The 14,453-nt window shown below is 47.8% G+C and overlaps 1 protein-coding gene across 7 annotated transcripts in view; it reads right to left on the bottom strand.

Annotated features, from left to right (window-relative positions):
* The window catches only part of LOC138953643 (cytoplasmic dynein 1 heavy chain 1-like), a 213,050-nt gene that overhangs the window by 13,942 nt on the left and 184,655 nt on the right, over positions 1-14,453 (bottom strand). For 6 of the 7 annotated variants that reach the window (XR_011451579.1, XM_070325522.1, XM_070325520.1 and 3 more), the window contains 2 exons: positions 10,201-10,393; positions 5,084-5,226 (listed from right to left, as the gene is read on the bottom strand). Coding sequence is in view for 6 of the 7 variants with exons in the window: in XM_070325522.1 (XP_070181623.1) it covers positions 5,084-5,226; positions 10,201-10,393 (336 nt within the window). In the remaining variant the exon portion in view is untranslated. Of the gene's footprint in view, positions 1-5,083; positions 5,227-10,200; positions 10,394-10,465; positions 10,562-14,453 lie in introns of those variants that run through there. The other variant, XM_070325523.1, reaches the window with a different exon arrangement.

A 14,453-nucleotide genomic window follows, 5' to 3' on the forward strand; every position in this document is an offset into this window, starting at 1 on the left:
GGGATAGGGCAGACTGAAGCAGGTAGCCTGAGATGTCTGCACAAAGGGAAGGGGAGAGGGGGATAGGGCAGACTGAAGCAGGTAGCCTGAGATGTCTGCACAAAGGGAAGGGGAGAGGGGGGTGGGGCAGACTGAAGCAGGTAGCCTGAGATGTCTGCACAAAGGGAAGGGGAGAGGGGGATAGGGCAGACTGAAGCAGGTAGCCTGAGATGTCTGCACAAAGGGAAGGGGAGAGGGGGATGGGGCAGACTGAAGCAGGTAGCCTGAGATGTCTGCACAAAGGGGAGGGGGATGGGGCAGACTGAAGCAGGTAGCCTGAGATGTCTGCACAAAGGGAAGGGGAGAGGGGGATAGGGCAGACTGAAGCAGGTAGCCTGAGATGTCTGCACAAAGGGAAGGGGAGAGGGGGATAGGGCAGACTGAAGCAGGTAGCCTGAGATGTCTGCACAAAGGGAAGGGGAGAGGGGGATGGGGCAGACTGAAGCAGGTAGCCTGAGATGTCTGCACAAAGGGAAGGGGAGAGGGGGATAGGGCAGACTGAAGCAGGTAGCCTGAGATGTCTGCACAAAGGGAAGGGGAGAGGGGGATAGGGCAGACTGAAGCAGGTAGCCTGAGATGTCTGCACAAAGGGAAGGGGAGAGGGGGATAGGGCAGACTGAAGCAGGTAGCCTGAGATGTCTGCACAAAGGGAAGGGGAGAGGGGGATGGGGCAGACTGAAGCAGGTAGCCTGAGATGTCTGCACAAAGGGGAGGGGGATGGGGCAGACTGAAGCAGGTAGCCTGAGAGGGCTGCACAAAGGGAAGGGGAGAGGGGGATAGGGCAGACTGAAGCAGGTAGCCTGAGATGTCTGCACAAAGGGAAGGGGAGAGGGGGATAGGGCAGACTGAAGCAGGTAGCCTGAGATGTCTGCACAAAGGGAAGGGGAGGGGGGATGGGGCAGACTGAAGCAGGTAGCCTGAGATGTCTGCACAAAGGGAAGAGGAGAGGGGGATAGGGCAAACTGAAGCAGGTAGCCTGAGATGTCTGCATGAAGGGAAGAGGAGAGGGGGATGGGGCAGACTGAAGCAGGTAGCCTGAGATGTCTGCACAAAGGGAAGAGGAGAGGGGGATAGGGCAAACTGAAGCAGGTAGCCTGAGATGTCTGCACAAAGGGAAGGGGAGAGGGGGATGGGGCAGACTGAAGCAGGTAGCCTGAGATGTCTGCACAAAGGGAAGGGGAGGGGGGATGGGGCAGACTGAAGCAGGTAGCCTGAGATGTCTGCACAAAGGGAAGAGGAGAGGGGGATAGGGCAAACTGAAGCAGGTAGCCTGAGATGTCTGCACAAAGGGAAGGGGAGAGGGGGATGGGGCAGACTGAAGCAGGTAGCCTGAGATGTCTGCACAAAGGGAAGGGGAGAGGGGGATGGGGCAGACTGAAGCAGGTAGCCTGAGATGTCTGCACAAAGGGAAGAGGAGAGGGGGATAGGGCAAACTGAAGCAGGTAGCCTGAGATGTCTGCACAAAGGGAAGGGGAGAGGGGGATGGGGCAGACTGAAGCAGGTAGCCTGAGATGTCTGCACAAAGGGAAGGGGAGGGGGGATGGGGCAGACTGAAGCAGGTAGCCTGAGATGTCTGCACAAAGGGAAGAGGAGAGGGGGATAGGGCAAACTGAAGCAGGTAGCCTGAGATGTCTGCATGAAGGGAAGAGGAGAGGGGGATGGGGCAGACTGAAGCAGGTAGCCTGAGATGTCTGCACAAAGGGAAGAGGAGAGGGGGATAGGGCAAACTGAAGCAGGTAGCCTGAGATGTCTGCACAAAGGGAAGGGGAGAGGGGGATGGGGCAGACTGAAGCAGGTAGCCTGAGATGTCTGCATGAAGGGAAGGGGAGAGGAGGATGTGTAGCTGTGATGTAGGCCTCTGGGATGAACAGGCCCCCCAGCCACACGTTCAGGTTCTGAAACACACAGCACAACGTGATGCAATGTATCAACACTTACCAAAGGAAGGGGAGAGGGGGATAGGGCAGACTGAAGCAGGTAGCCTGAGATGTCTGCACAAAGGGAAGGGGAGAGGGGGATAGGGCAGACTGAAGCAGGTAGCCTGAGATGTCTGCACAAAGGGAAGGGGAGAGGGGGATGGGGCAGACTGAAGCAGGTAGCCTGAGATGTCTGCACAAAGGGAAGGGGAGAGGGGGATAGGGCAGACTGAAGCAGGTAGCCTGAGATGTCTGCACAAAGGGAAGGGGATGGGGGGATGGGGCAGACTGAAGCAGGTAGCCTGATATGTCTGCACAAAGGGAAGGGGAGAGGGGGATGGGGCAGACTGAAGCAGGTAGCCTGAGATGTCTGCACAAAGGGAAGGGGAGAGGAGGATAGGGCAGACTGAAGCAGGTAGCCTGAGATGTCTGCACAAAGGGAAGGGGAGAGGGGGATAGGGCAGACTGAAGCAGGTAGCCTGAGATGTCTGCACAAAGGGAAGGGGAGAGGGGGATGGGGCAGACTGAAGCAGGTAGCCTGAGATGTCTGCACAAAGGGAAGGGGAGAGGGGGATAGGGCAGACTGAAGCAGGTAGCCTGAGATGTCTGCACAAAGGGAAGGGGAGAGGGGGATAGGGCAGACTGAAGCAGGTAGCCTGAGATGTCTGCACAAAGGGAAGGGGAGAGGGGGATAGGGCAGACTGAAGCAGGTAGCCTGAGATGTCTGCACAAAGGGAAGGGGAGAGGGGGGTGGGGCAGACTGAAGCAGGTAGCCTGAGATGTCTGCACAAAGGGAAGGGGAGAGGGGGATAGGGCAGACTGAAGCAGGTAGCCTGAGATGTCTGCACAAAGGGAAGGGGAGAGGGGGATGGGGCAGACTGAAGCAGGTAGCCTGAGATGTCTGCACAAAGGGAAGGGGAGAGGGGGATGGGGCAGACTGAAGCAGGTAGCCTGAGATGTCTGCACAAAGGGAAGGGGAGAGGGGGATAGGGCAGACTGAAGCAGGTAGCCTGAGATGTCTGCACAAAGGGAAGGGGAGAGGAGGATAGGGCAGACTGAAGCAGGTAGCCTGAGATGTCTGCACAAAGGGAAGGGGAGAGGGGGATGGGGCAGACTGAAGCAGGTAGCCTGAGATGTCTGCACAAAGGGAAGGGGAGAGGGGGATAGGGCAGACTGAAGCAGGTAGCCTGAGATGTCTGCACAAAGGGAAGGGGAGAGGAGGATAGGGCAGACTGAAGCAGGTAGCCTGAGATGTCTGCACAAAGGGAAGGGGAGAGGGGGATAGGGCAGACTGAAGCAGGTAGCCTGAGATGTCTGCACAAAAGGAAGGGGAGGGGGGGATGGGGCAGACTGAAGCAGGTAGCCTGAGATGTCTGCACAAAGGGAAGGGGAGAGGGGGATGGGGCAGACTGAAGCAGGTAGCCTGAGATGTCTGCACAAAGGGAAGGGGAGAGGGGGATAGGGCAGACTGAAGCAGGTAGCCTGAGATGTCTGCACAAAGGGAAGGGGAGAGGGGGATAGGGCAGACTGAAGCAGGTAGCCTGAGATGTCTGCACAAAGGGAAGGGGAGGGGGGATGGGGCAGACTGAAGCAGGTAGCCTGAGATGTCTGCACAAAGGGAAGAGGAGAGGGGGATAGGGCAAACTGAAGCAGGTAGCCTGAGATGTCTGCATGAAGGGAAGAGGAGAGGGGGATGGGGCAGACTGAAGCAGGTAGCCTGAGATGTCTGCACAAAGGGAAGAGGAGAGGGGGATAGGGCAAACTGAAGCAGGTAGCCTGAGATGTCTGCACAAAGGGAAGGGGAGAGGGGGATGGGGCAGACTGAAGCAGGTAGCCTGAGATGTCTGCACAAAGGGAAGGGGAGGGGGGATGGGGCAGACTGAAGCAGGTAGCCTGAGATGTCTGCACAAAGGGAAGAGGAGAGGGGGATAGGGCAAACTGAAGCAGGTAGCCTGAGATGTCTGCACAAAGGGAAGGGGAGAGGGGGATGGGGCAGACTGAAGCAGGTAGCCTGAGATGTCTGCACAAAGGGAAGGGGAGAGGGGGATGGGGCAGACTGAAGCAGGTAGCCTGAGATGTCTGCACAAAGGGAAGAGGAGAGGGGGATAGGGCAAACTGAAGCAGGTAGCCTGAGATGTCTGCACAAAGGGAAGGGGAGAGGGGGATGGGGCAGACTGAAGCAGGTAGCCTGAGATGTCTGCACAAAGGGAAGGGGAGGGGGGATGGGGCAGACTGAAGCAGGTAGCCTGAGATGTCTGCACAAAGGGAAGGGGAGAGGGGGATAGGGCAAACTGAAGCAGGTAGCCTGAGATGTCTGCATGAAGGGAAGAGGAGAGGGGGATGGGGCAGACTGAAGCAGGTAGCCTGAGATGTCTGCACAAAGGGAAGAGGAGAGGGGGATAGGGCAAACTGAAGCAGGTAGCCTGAGATGTCTGCACAAAGGGAAGGGGAGAGGGGGATGGGGCAGACTGAAGCAGGTAGCCTGAGATGTCTGCATGAAGGGAAGGGGAGAGGAGGATGTGTAGCTGTGATGTAGGCCTCTGGGATGAACAGGCCCCCCAGCCACACGTTCAGGTTCTGAAACACACAGCACAACGTGATGCAATGTATCAACACTTACCAAAGGAAGGGGAGAGGGGGATAGGGCAGACTGAAGCAGGTAGCCTGAGATGTCTGCACAAAGGGAAGGGGAGAGGGGGATAGGGCAGACTGAAGCAGGTAGCCTGAGATGTCTGCACAAAGGGAAGGGGAGAGGGGGATGGGGCAGACTGAAGCAGGTAGCCTGAGATGTCTGCACAAAGGGAAGGGGAGAGGGGGATAGGGCAGACTGAAGCAGGTAGCCTGAGATGTCTGCACAAAGGGAAGGGGATGGGGGGATGGGGCAGACTGAAGCAGGTAGCCTGAGATGTCTGCACAAAGGGAAGGGGAGAGGGGGATAGGGCAGACTGAAGCAGGTAGCCTGAGATGTCTGCACAAAGGGAAGGGGAGAGGGGGATAGGGCAGACTGAAGCAGGTAGCCTGAGATGTCTGCAAAATGACCTTTTATTGTACTGCTCATTTTAACAGCGGGACTTGTGGTGGTGATGGTGGGGTGGGGTGGTGGGGTGGGTGTCCCTTCAAAGGCTTACCTTGAACTCCCTGGAGCTGGAGGCCTGGGAGGCTTGCACGATGGCCTGGAGCTGCTTGACACGTAGGGAGAAGTCTGTGATCCACTGGATCACCGTCAGGTCTGCTGGCACCGAGTACCGCCGCCACGACCCGGGGATAAAGCCTGACACAGACACACACACATCAGTACCGCCGCCACGACCCCGGGATAAAGCCTGACACAAACACATCAGTACCGCCGCCATGACCCTGGGATAAAGCCTGACACAAACACATCAGTATTTTAGCGACATGTATTAGAATACAAAATAAATCAGTTGCAATTGTAAATGTGTATGCACCCAGCAAAACAAAAGAAAAGGTTAAATTTTTTGACGAGTTGACAGAAAAAATGAAGTTTTGAATGCGATGAGATCATAGTGTGTGGTGATTTTAACTGTGTTTTGAACAATGAAAAAGATGTTATAGCTGGCGAGAACCATTCAGGGGATAACGTTGCAAAATTCAATGATGTGGTTAACACATGTATGTGATTTGTATGATGTTTGGAGGTTTTTCAACCCGAACACAAAGGAATTTACCTGGTCAAGAAAGTCTCCGTTTATTGCCAGACGACTAGATTATATTTTGGTTAGTTCAGGTATTTTTGATTTGAACTTTGATTGTGGCATCGTAAGTGTTCCTTTTTCAGACCATAGAGGATGCCTGGTTCGAATGAAAGTATGTGAGATTGTACGAGGCAAAGTTTATTGGAAGTTCAATAATTTGATGTTGGAAGATATTGATTATGTCAATGAAATGAATATTTTTATTGATGGATTTTGTAGCAAAGAATTGGATTATCAACTGGGCTGGGAAATGTTAAAAGTTAAAATAAGAGAGTTTACTATTAATTATAGTAAAAATAAACAGTGTCAAAGGAGAAATGAAGTTGCAAATTTGTGTAACAAACTGAATGATTTAGACGTTTATCTGAGTACAAATCCTCACTGCAATGATACCCAAGCAAAGCGTGAACACGTGAAAATGCAACTTGAGTTGATGGAAATAACAAGAAGAGCAAACGCTCGATCGAGTCACTTTCGCAGTTCTGAATATTATATGAGGCATCAGATGGACAGGAAGAAATTGCTTATTCACAACACAATGAGTCACGTTCACATATAATTTGAGCCCGGTCACTTTTATAGTTTCCGAGAAAAGCCCAACGTTAAGTTGTGTGTTGCCGAACAGAAAAGGCTAGTTATCTCCCTTGTTTTTCTGATAACGTTCGTAAAAGGCTACAGATGTAAATACTTTGATGTAAAGAATAATCCTACAAAGTTTCAATCACATCCGATGAACTTTGTCAAAGATATAAAATGTCTAATTTTTCCTTTGACGCTGACCTGTGACCTTGAAAAAGGTCAAAGGTCAACGAAACCATCGTTAAAGTGTAGAGGTCATTGGAGGTCACGACTAAACAAAATATGAGCCCGATCGCTTTGATAGTTTCCGAGAAAAGTCCAACGTTAAGGTGGTGTCTACGGACGGCCGGCCGGACAGACTAACACTGACCGATTACATAGAGTCACTTTTTCTCAAGTGACTCAAAAAGGGCACGAGTCGCTCAGGTTACAGCTCGCGCTAAATGGGTCGAGGAAGGGGAGAAAAACGCAAAATATATTTTGAGTTGGGAAAAAGCACGTGCAAATGCAAAGGTTATGGATCGCGTAAAAGATGATAAAGGGAGATTGTGTACAGATCAAAAACAAATACACAGTGTACAAAAAACATATTTTATGAATTTATACAAAAAGAAAATACATCCAGAAGATAATGTTGGTAATGTTGATGATTGTGTGCAAGGTTGCAGCGTTCCTTCTCTTTCTGACGAAGAGAAAAACATATGCGAGGGTCCTTTTACTGCTAGTGAACTGTTACACACACTAAAACAAATGAAAAATGGTTCTTCCCCAGGCTCTGATGGTATTACAATTGAATTTATTAAAGTATTTTGGTCCTGAGTGAGTATATTTATATCACGTTCTTTTTCAGCAGCATTTGAGAATGGTAGCTTGTCTGCGTCTCAAAGAAATGCTGTCATTGTGTTAATTCATAAAGGTAAAAACTTTCCTTGAGATGAATTAAATTAGTCAAGTTATGACTAAATGTTTTAACATAGAGGGGGAATCGAGACGAGGGTCGTGGTGTATGTGTGTGTGTGTGTCTGTCTGTGCGTGTGTGTGTGTGTAGAGCGATTCAGACCAAACTACTGGACCGATCTTTATGAAATTTGACAAGAGAGTTCCTGGGAATGATATCCCCGGACGTTTCTTTCTTTTTTCCGATAAATACTTTTGATGACGTCATATCCGGCTTTTTGTATAAGTTGAGGCGGCACTGTCATACCCTCATTTTTCAATCAAATTGATTGAAATTTTTGTAAAGCAATCTTCGACAAAGGCCGGACTTCGGTATTGCATTTCAGCTTGGTGGCTTAGAAACTAATTAATGACTTTGGTCATTAAAAATCTGAAAATTGTAATTATTTTTTTTATATATAAAACAATCCAAATTTACGTTCATCTTATTCTACATCATTTCCTGATTCCAAAAACATATACATATGTTATATTTGGATTAAAAACAAGCTCTGAAAATTAAAAATATAAAAATTATGATCAAAATTAAATTTCCGAAATCGATTTAAAAACAATGTCATCTTATTCCTTGTCGGTTCCTGATTCCAAAAACATATAGATATGATATGTTTGGATTAAAAACACGCTCAGAAAGTTAAAACGAAGAGAGGTACAGAAAAGCGTGCTATGCAGCACAGCGAAACCACTAGCGCGCTGAACAGGCTCGTCAGTTTCACTCCGTTTTGCACAGGGGCGGGGATGTAGCTCAGTCGGTAGCGCGCTGGATTTGTATCCAGTTGGCCGCTGTCAGCGTGAGTTCGTCCCCACGTTCGGCGAGAGATTTATTTCTCAGAGTCAACTTTGTGTGCAGACTCTCCTCGGTGTCCGAACACCCCCGTGTGTACACGCAAGCACAAGACCAAGTGCGCACAAAAAAGATCCTGTAATCCATGTCAGAGTTCGGTGGGTTATAGAAACACGAAAATACCCAGCTTGCTTCCTCCGAAAGCGGCGTATGGCTGCCTAAATGGCGGGGTAAAAACGGTCATACACGTAAAAGCCATGGGAGTTTCAACCCATGAACAAACAAACAAACTCCGTTTTGCACAAGCGGCGGACTACGGTCATTGTGAAACAAGAAGGGCAAAGCCCATACGACTCACATGCTTGACCTTTACATGACCTTAACTAAACCTAGCAATGACATCATACACTAAGAACTGCTTTACACATTTTTCCTACCAAAATACATGTGACCTTGACCCAAGGTCAAGGTCATCCAAGGTCATGCAACACAAAGCTGTTAATTCAAGACATAGGAAGTACAATGGTGCTTATTGGCTCTTTCTACCATGAGATATGGTCACTTTTAGTGGTTCACTACCTTATTTTGGTCACATTTCATAAGGGTCAAAGTGACCTTGACCTTGATCATATGTGACCAAATGTGTCTCATGATGAAAGCATAACATGTGCCCCACATAATTTTTAAGTTTGAAACAGTTATCTTCCATAGTTCAGGGTCAAGGTCACTTCAAAATATGTATACAATCCAACTTTGAAGAGCTCCTGTGACCTTGACCTTGAAGCAAGGTAAACCAAACTGGTATCAAAAGATGGGGCTTACTTTGCCCTATATATCATATATAGGTGAGGTATTCAATCTCAAAAACTTCAGAGAAAATGTGAAAAATGTGAAAAATAGCTGTTTTTTAGACAACATTTATGGCCCCTGCGACCTTGACCTTGAAGCAAGGTCAAGATGCTATGTATGTTTTTTGGGGCCTTGTCATCATACACCATCTTGCCAAATTTGGTACTGATAGACTGAATAGTGTCCAAGAAATATCCAACGTTAAAGTTTTCCGGACGGCCGGACGGCCGGACGGACGGCCGGCCGGACGGACGGACGGACGGACGACTCGGGTGAGTACATAGACTCACTTTTGCTTCGCATGTGAGTCAAAAATGCAGTGCGTTCAGTTTCATTCTGTGAGTTCCACAGCTTGACTAAATGTAGTAATTTTGCCTTACGCGACTTGTTATATTCAAAAGGCAACTGCAGATCAGAAATATTTATTTTTGATTAAAAAGTTCCAAAACAAATATTTAATAACTTTTTTTAATAAAAACAATTGTAAATGTTACCTCCACCATCATTACCCCCCTGACCCCCCCCCCCTTCACTCTCTCTCTCCCTCACTCTCTCTCTCTATTAAACCCTCCCATGGGCGAGGGCTGGATGTAAAAAAGCACCTGTTTGCTTATGCCATTACCCTCGTTAATAAAGAATTTGTCATTGTCATTGTCTCTCCCCCCCTCTCTCTCTCTCTGTCTCTCTATCAGTACAGAAAGATGTCTTTATAATATATTGTCAGAATGTATTCCAAGTAAGTGTGGTTAATTATGTATCTTTACATCCGTAGATGCCTTTCATTTGTTTCATGGATTTCAATACTATAGACTTTCTGAGTGGTAAATGTTGAAGGATGAAAGAAAATATATTGTGAGTAGACGGATGCATGTTATTCATTAAAAGCCTCACTCACAATGATGTGCTTGGCAAAAAAAAAAAAAAAAAAAAAAAAACCCACATCAGTACCGTTGCCATGACCCTGGGATAAAGCCTGACACACACATCAGTACCGCCACCACGAAACCAGGATAAAACCTGACACACACATCAGTACCGCCGCCACAACCCCGGGATAAAGCCTGACACACACACACACAAGCGCACATCAGAAGGCTGCCACGACCCCGGGATAAAGCCTGACACAAACACATCAAATTATATGGACCAAAATGTGAATGCCTGCATGAGAAAAAACAATTTTTTCACTCAGGAAACATCAATATCACTTCGAACAGTGACATTTCATAAAGCTATGGTTACAAAATGTGCAAGACAGAAAATGTTTCCCTTTGTTACGATGCTGCCCGTACAACAACGGCAGTGCTACAAGACGGGCAGGAAGTGATCCAAGAGGGTGAAGTGAGACAAGAGCACGTACCTTTAACGAGGTCCGCCATCATTGAGCGATGGTGGTTGGTGGGCTTTTTCTCGCCCTGACACACCTGCATCACATCGTTGAGGTCGCGGCGAACGTCCAGCAGGAGGCGTGCCCCAGTGTTGACCTCGCGCTCAAAGTAGCGGAACAGAGGGTCCTTGATGTTCTCCACTGTGCGCTTCATACAGCCCAGCGACTGCACACCAAACACACTCTTACTGACATTGTGTCTCTCTCTCTCTCTCTCTCTCTCTTACTGACCTTGTGTTCTCCACTGTGTGCTTCATACAGCCCAGCGACTGCACACCAAACACACTCTTACTGACCTTGTGTTCTCCACTGTGTGCTTCATACAGCCCAGCGACTGCACACCAAACACACTCTTACTGACCTTGTGTCTCTCTCTCTCTCTCTCTCTCTTTGCTATTACATTGATTCATTTATTTGGTTGGAGAGTGTGTCATGTATGTGGTTGCAGAGTGTGTCATGTGTGTGGTTGGAGAGTGTGTCATGTATGTGGTTGGAGAGTGTGTCATGTGTGTGGTTGGAGAGTGTGTCATGTGTGTGGTTGGAGAGTGTGTCATGTATGTGGTTGGAGAGAGTGTCATGCATGTGGTTGGAGAGTGTCATGTCTGTGGTTGGAGAGTGTGTCATGTATGTGGTTGGAGAGTGTGTCATGTATGTGGTTGGAGAGTGTGTCATGTATGTGGTTGGAGAGTGTGTCATGTATGTGGTTGGAGAGTGTGTCATGTCTGTGGTTGGAGAGTGTGTCATGTATGTGGTTGGAGAGTGTGTCATGTCTGTGGTTGGAGAGTGTCATGTATGTGGTTGGAGAGTGTGTCATGTGTGTGGTTGGAGAGTGTCATTTATTTGGTTGGAGAGTGTGTCATGTATGTGGTTGCAGAGTGTGTCATGTGTGTGGTTGGAGAGTGTGTCATGTATGTGGTTGGAGAGTGTGTCATGTATGTGGTTGGAGAGTGTGTCATGTATGTGGTTGAAGAGTGTGTCATGTATGTGGTTGGAGAGTGTGTCATGTATGTGGTTGGAGAGTGTGTCATGTCTGTGGTTGGAGAGTGTGTCATGTATGTGGTTGGAGAGTGTGTCATGTGTGTGGTTGGAGAGTGTGTCATGTATGTGGTTGGAGAGTGTGCCATGTATGTGGTTGGAGAGTGTGTCATGTGTGTGGTTGGAGAGTGTCATGTATGTGGTTGCAGAGTGTGTCATGTGTGTGGTTGGAGAGTGTGTCATGTATGTGGTTGGAGAGTGTGTCATGTGTGTGGTTGGAGAGTGTGTCATGTGTGTGGTTGGAGAGTGTGTCATGTGTGTGGTTGGAGAGTGTGTCATGTGTGTGGTTGGAGAGTGTGTCATGTGTGTGGTTGGAGAGTGTGTCATGTGTGTGGTTGGAGAGTGTGTCATGTATGTGGTTGGAGAGTGTGTCATGTATGTGGTTGGAGAGTGTGTCATGTGTGTGGTTGGAGAGTGTGTCATCTATGTGATTGGAGAGTGTGTCATGTATGTGGTTGGAGAGTGTGTCATGTATGTGGTTGGAGAGTGTGTCATTTGTGTGGTTGGAGAGTGTGTCCTGTGCTACATAGCATGCACAGCACTAAGCATGGTTGATCTTCGCAATCAATCCCACAGAAGAAGAAAGGAGCTGCAAACGTCTATAGTTTACATGCACAAATTATCAATGATACGAATGACACACTGGACAGAAGAGCAGGATGATGTTCCTGATGGTGATAACACTCAATAGTGATAAACAGGAATGTAGACATAACGACCGGTACATGAATACTGATAGGATGTAAGACAAACTGCTGACAGCCCTGAAGAGAGTGAGAACTACAGGCCCATCTCCAACCTTCCCTTCCTTTCTAAAATCCTAGAGAAGATAGCCCTAGACCAGCTCTCCTCCCACCTCTCTGCCAACAACCTCCTCACTCCGCACCAGTCAGCTTACCGCTCGGGCCATAGCACAGAGACCGCAGTCCTTAGTATCCTCAACAACATTTTGACTTCCTTAGACGATAACAAAATTTCCCTGTTAGACCTTTCGGCCGCTTTCGATACAATTGATCATGACATCCTACTGTCCCGCCTTGAGCACACTTTCGGCATCCAAAATTCAGTTCTAACTTGGTTCAGATCCTATCTCTCAGACAGAACAAATTTGTAATTGTAAATGACGTCCCATCCCAGGAAACCTCCCTCCTTTTTGGCGTTCCCCAGGGCTCTGTGCTCGGGCCCGTGCTGTTCATCATGTACACCTCCCCTCTGACTGACCTCGTCAACAGACATTCCGTTTCCCACGAAATGTTTGCTGACGACACTCAGCTTCAGAACTCAGCGACTCCCTCAGAATACGCCCAGATGACCACCTCCCTTCAGTCTTGCATTGCTGACGTTGAACTCTGGATGTCCACTAACAAGCTTAACCTTAACTGTGACAAAACAGAAGCCATTCGTTTCACCAAATCCTCCTTCTCCTCCTCTCTCTCTCTCCCTCCTTCTATCACTTTGGGCAGCAGCACTATTGAATTCTCAGACTCCGTCCGTGATCTTGGCATCTTTCTTGATAGCGATCTCTCCATGAAACACCTTGTTATGAAAGTCTGTCAGTCCGCTTACATCGAGCTTAAGAGAATAGGTTCTATCCGCCCATACCTTACCGAAGATGCCACCAAGACCCTTGTTTCCTCCTACATTCTTTCTTGATTAGACTACGGAAATTCTGTTCTCATTGGCTGTCCTCAGTCTGTCATCCATCCTTTGCAGCGCGTTCAAAATTCTGCAGCCCGGCTTGTCTGCAAAGCCCCTCGGTCCCAGTCCTGTTCCCCCTTGCTAAAGAAACTTCATTGGCTCCCTGTAGAGCTGAGAATCCAATATAAGTGCTGCTGTATCTGCTACAAAATAATATCTGGCTCAGCCCCATCCTACCTGTCTGACCTGTTCACACTCTATACACCCTCACGATCCCTCCGCTCCTCTGTAGACACTAGAATATTCCGTCTATCTTCTTTTAGTCGCAAACAGCACGGCCAGAGAGCCTTCTCCCACTCTGCTGCCGTTGCGTGGAACTCTCTCCCTTACTCTATCCGACACTGCCAAACATTCTGTTCCTTCAAATCAAACCTTAAAACACACTTCTTCACACAGTATTTTGATTAATTTTATTTCAATATGGTGCATTTTTGATCAGGTGTTTGAATGTTTTGCCTGTGTTAGTATGCTTGCAGCTTGTATTGATGTAGTGTTTCGTTGTTCACTTGTGTGCTGAATGCTGCTGCACATGCTTTTTTGCTTTGCTTTGTATGTATATGTATGTTTGTTTGTTTTTTTTAAAATTTTTTTATTGTAAAGCGCTTAGAGAACGTAAAGCGCTATATAAATCTCCCATATTATTATTAATGAGTCAGCAGCTAGCTGACACCCCCCCCCCCTCACTGGTCTGGGAAATGGACCAGCACAAGGTTATACTTCCACATTCAACCACCGGTAACAATGGTGTTAGACATTTATCACAAGATGAACTATACATAAAGACAACTAGATGTACATATCTGAAAGAAAACGATTACAAACCTTCCTAAAGCACAGTCACTACCCCCATCCCCCAAAATGAAACATCCCACTCACCTAAGAAAACCAAACAAAATTCTACATTTACCAACACCTCTTGCACCACACACACACACACACACACACACACACACACACACACACACACACACACACACACACACACACACAAGTTCACACACACACACACACACAAGTTCACACACACACACACACACACACACACACAAAGCTAGCCAAATCAAGGAACCAAAATAAGGTAAATAATAGTAATAAAATGCTAACTGAAAAGGGGGAGAGAAACAAAACACCTTATGTGCATGAGCAACAAATGAACCCTCCAACAAATAAGACCGTTGTTGAGTGACATAAAGCAGAACTTGGTTTTGTATGTCCTTCAACATGGACATTGTCATCACTGTATGTCCTTCAACATGGACATTGTCATCACTGTATGTCCTTCAACATGGACATTGTCATCACTGTATGTCCTTCAACATGGACATTGTCATCACTGTATGTCCTTCAACATGGACATTGTCATTACTGTATGTCCTTCAACATGGACATTGTCATCATTGTATGTCCTTCAACATGGTCATTGTCATCACTGTATGTCCTTCAACATGGTCATTGTCATCAGTGTATGTCCTTCAACATGGACATTGTCATCA

Source organism: Littorina saxatilis, linkage group LG17, assembly GCF_037325665.1.
Source record: "Littorina saxatilis isolate snail1 linkage group LG17, US_GU_Lsax_2.0, whole genome shotgun sequence".
Taxonomy (NCBI): domain Eukaryota; kingdom Metazoa; phylum Mollusca; class Gastropoda; order Littorinimorpha; family Littorinidae; genus Littorina; species Littorina saxatilis.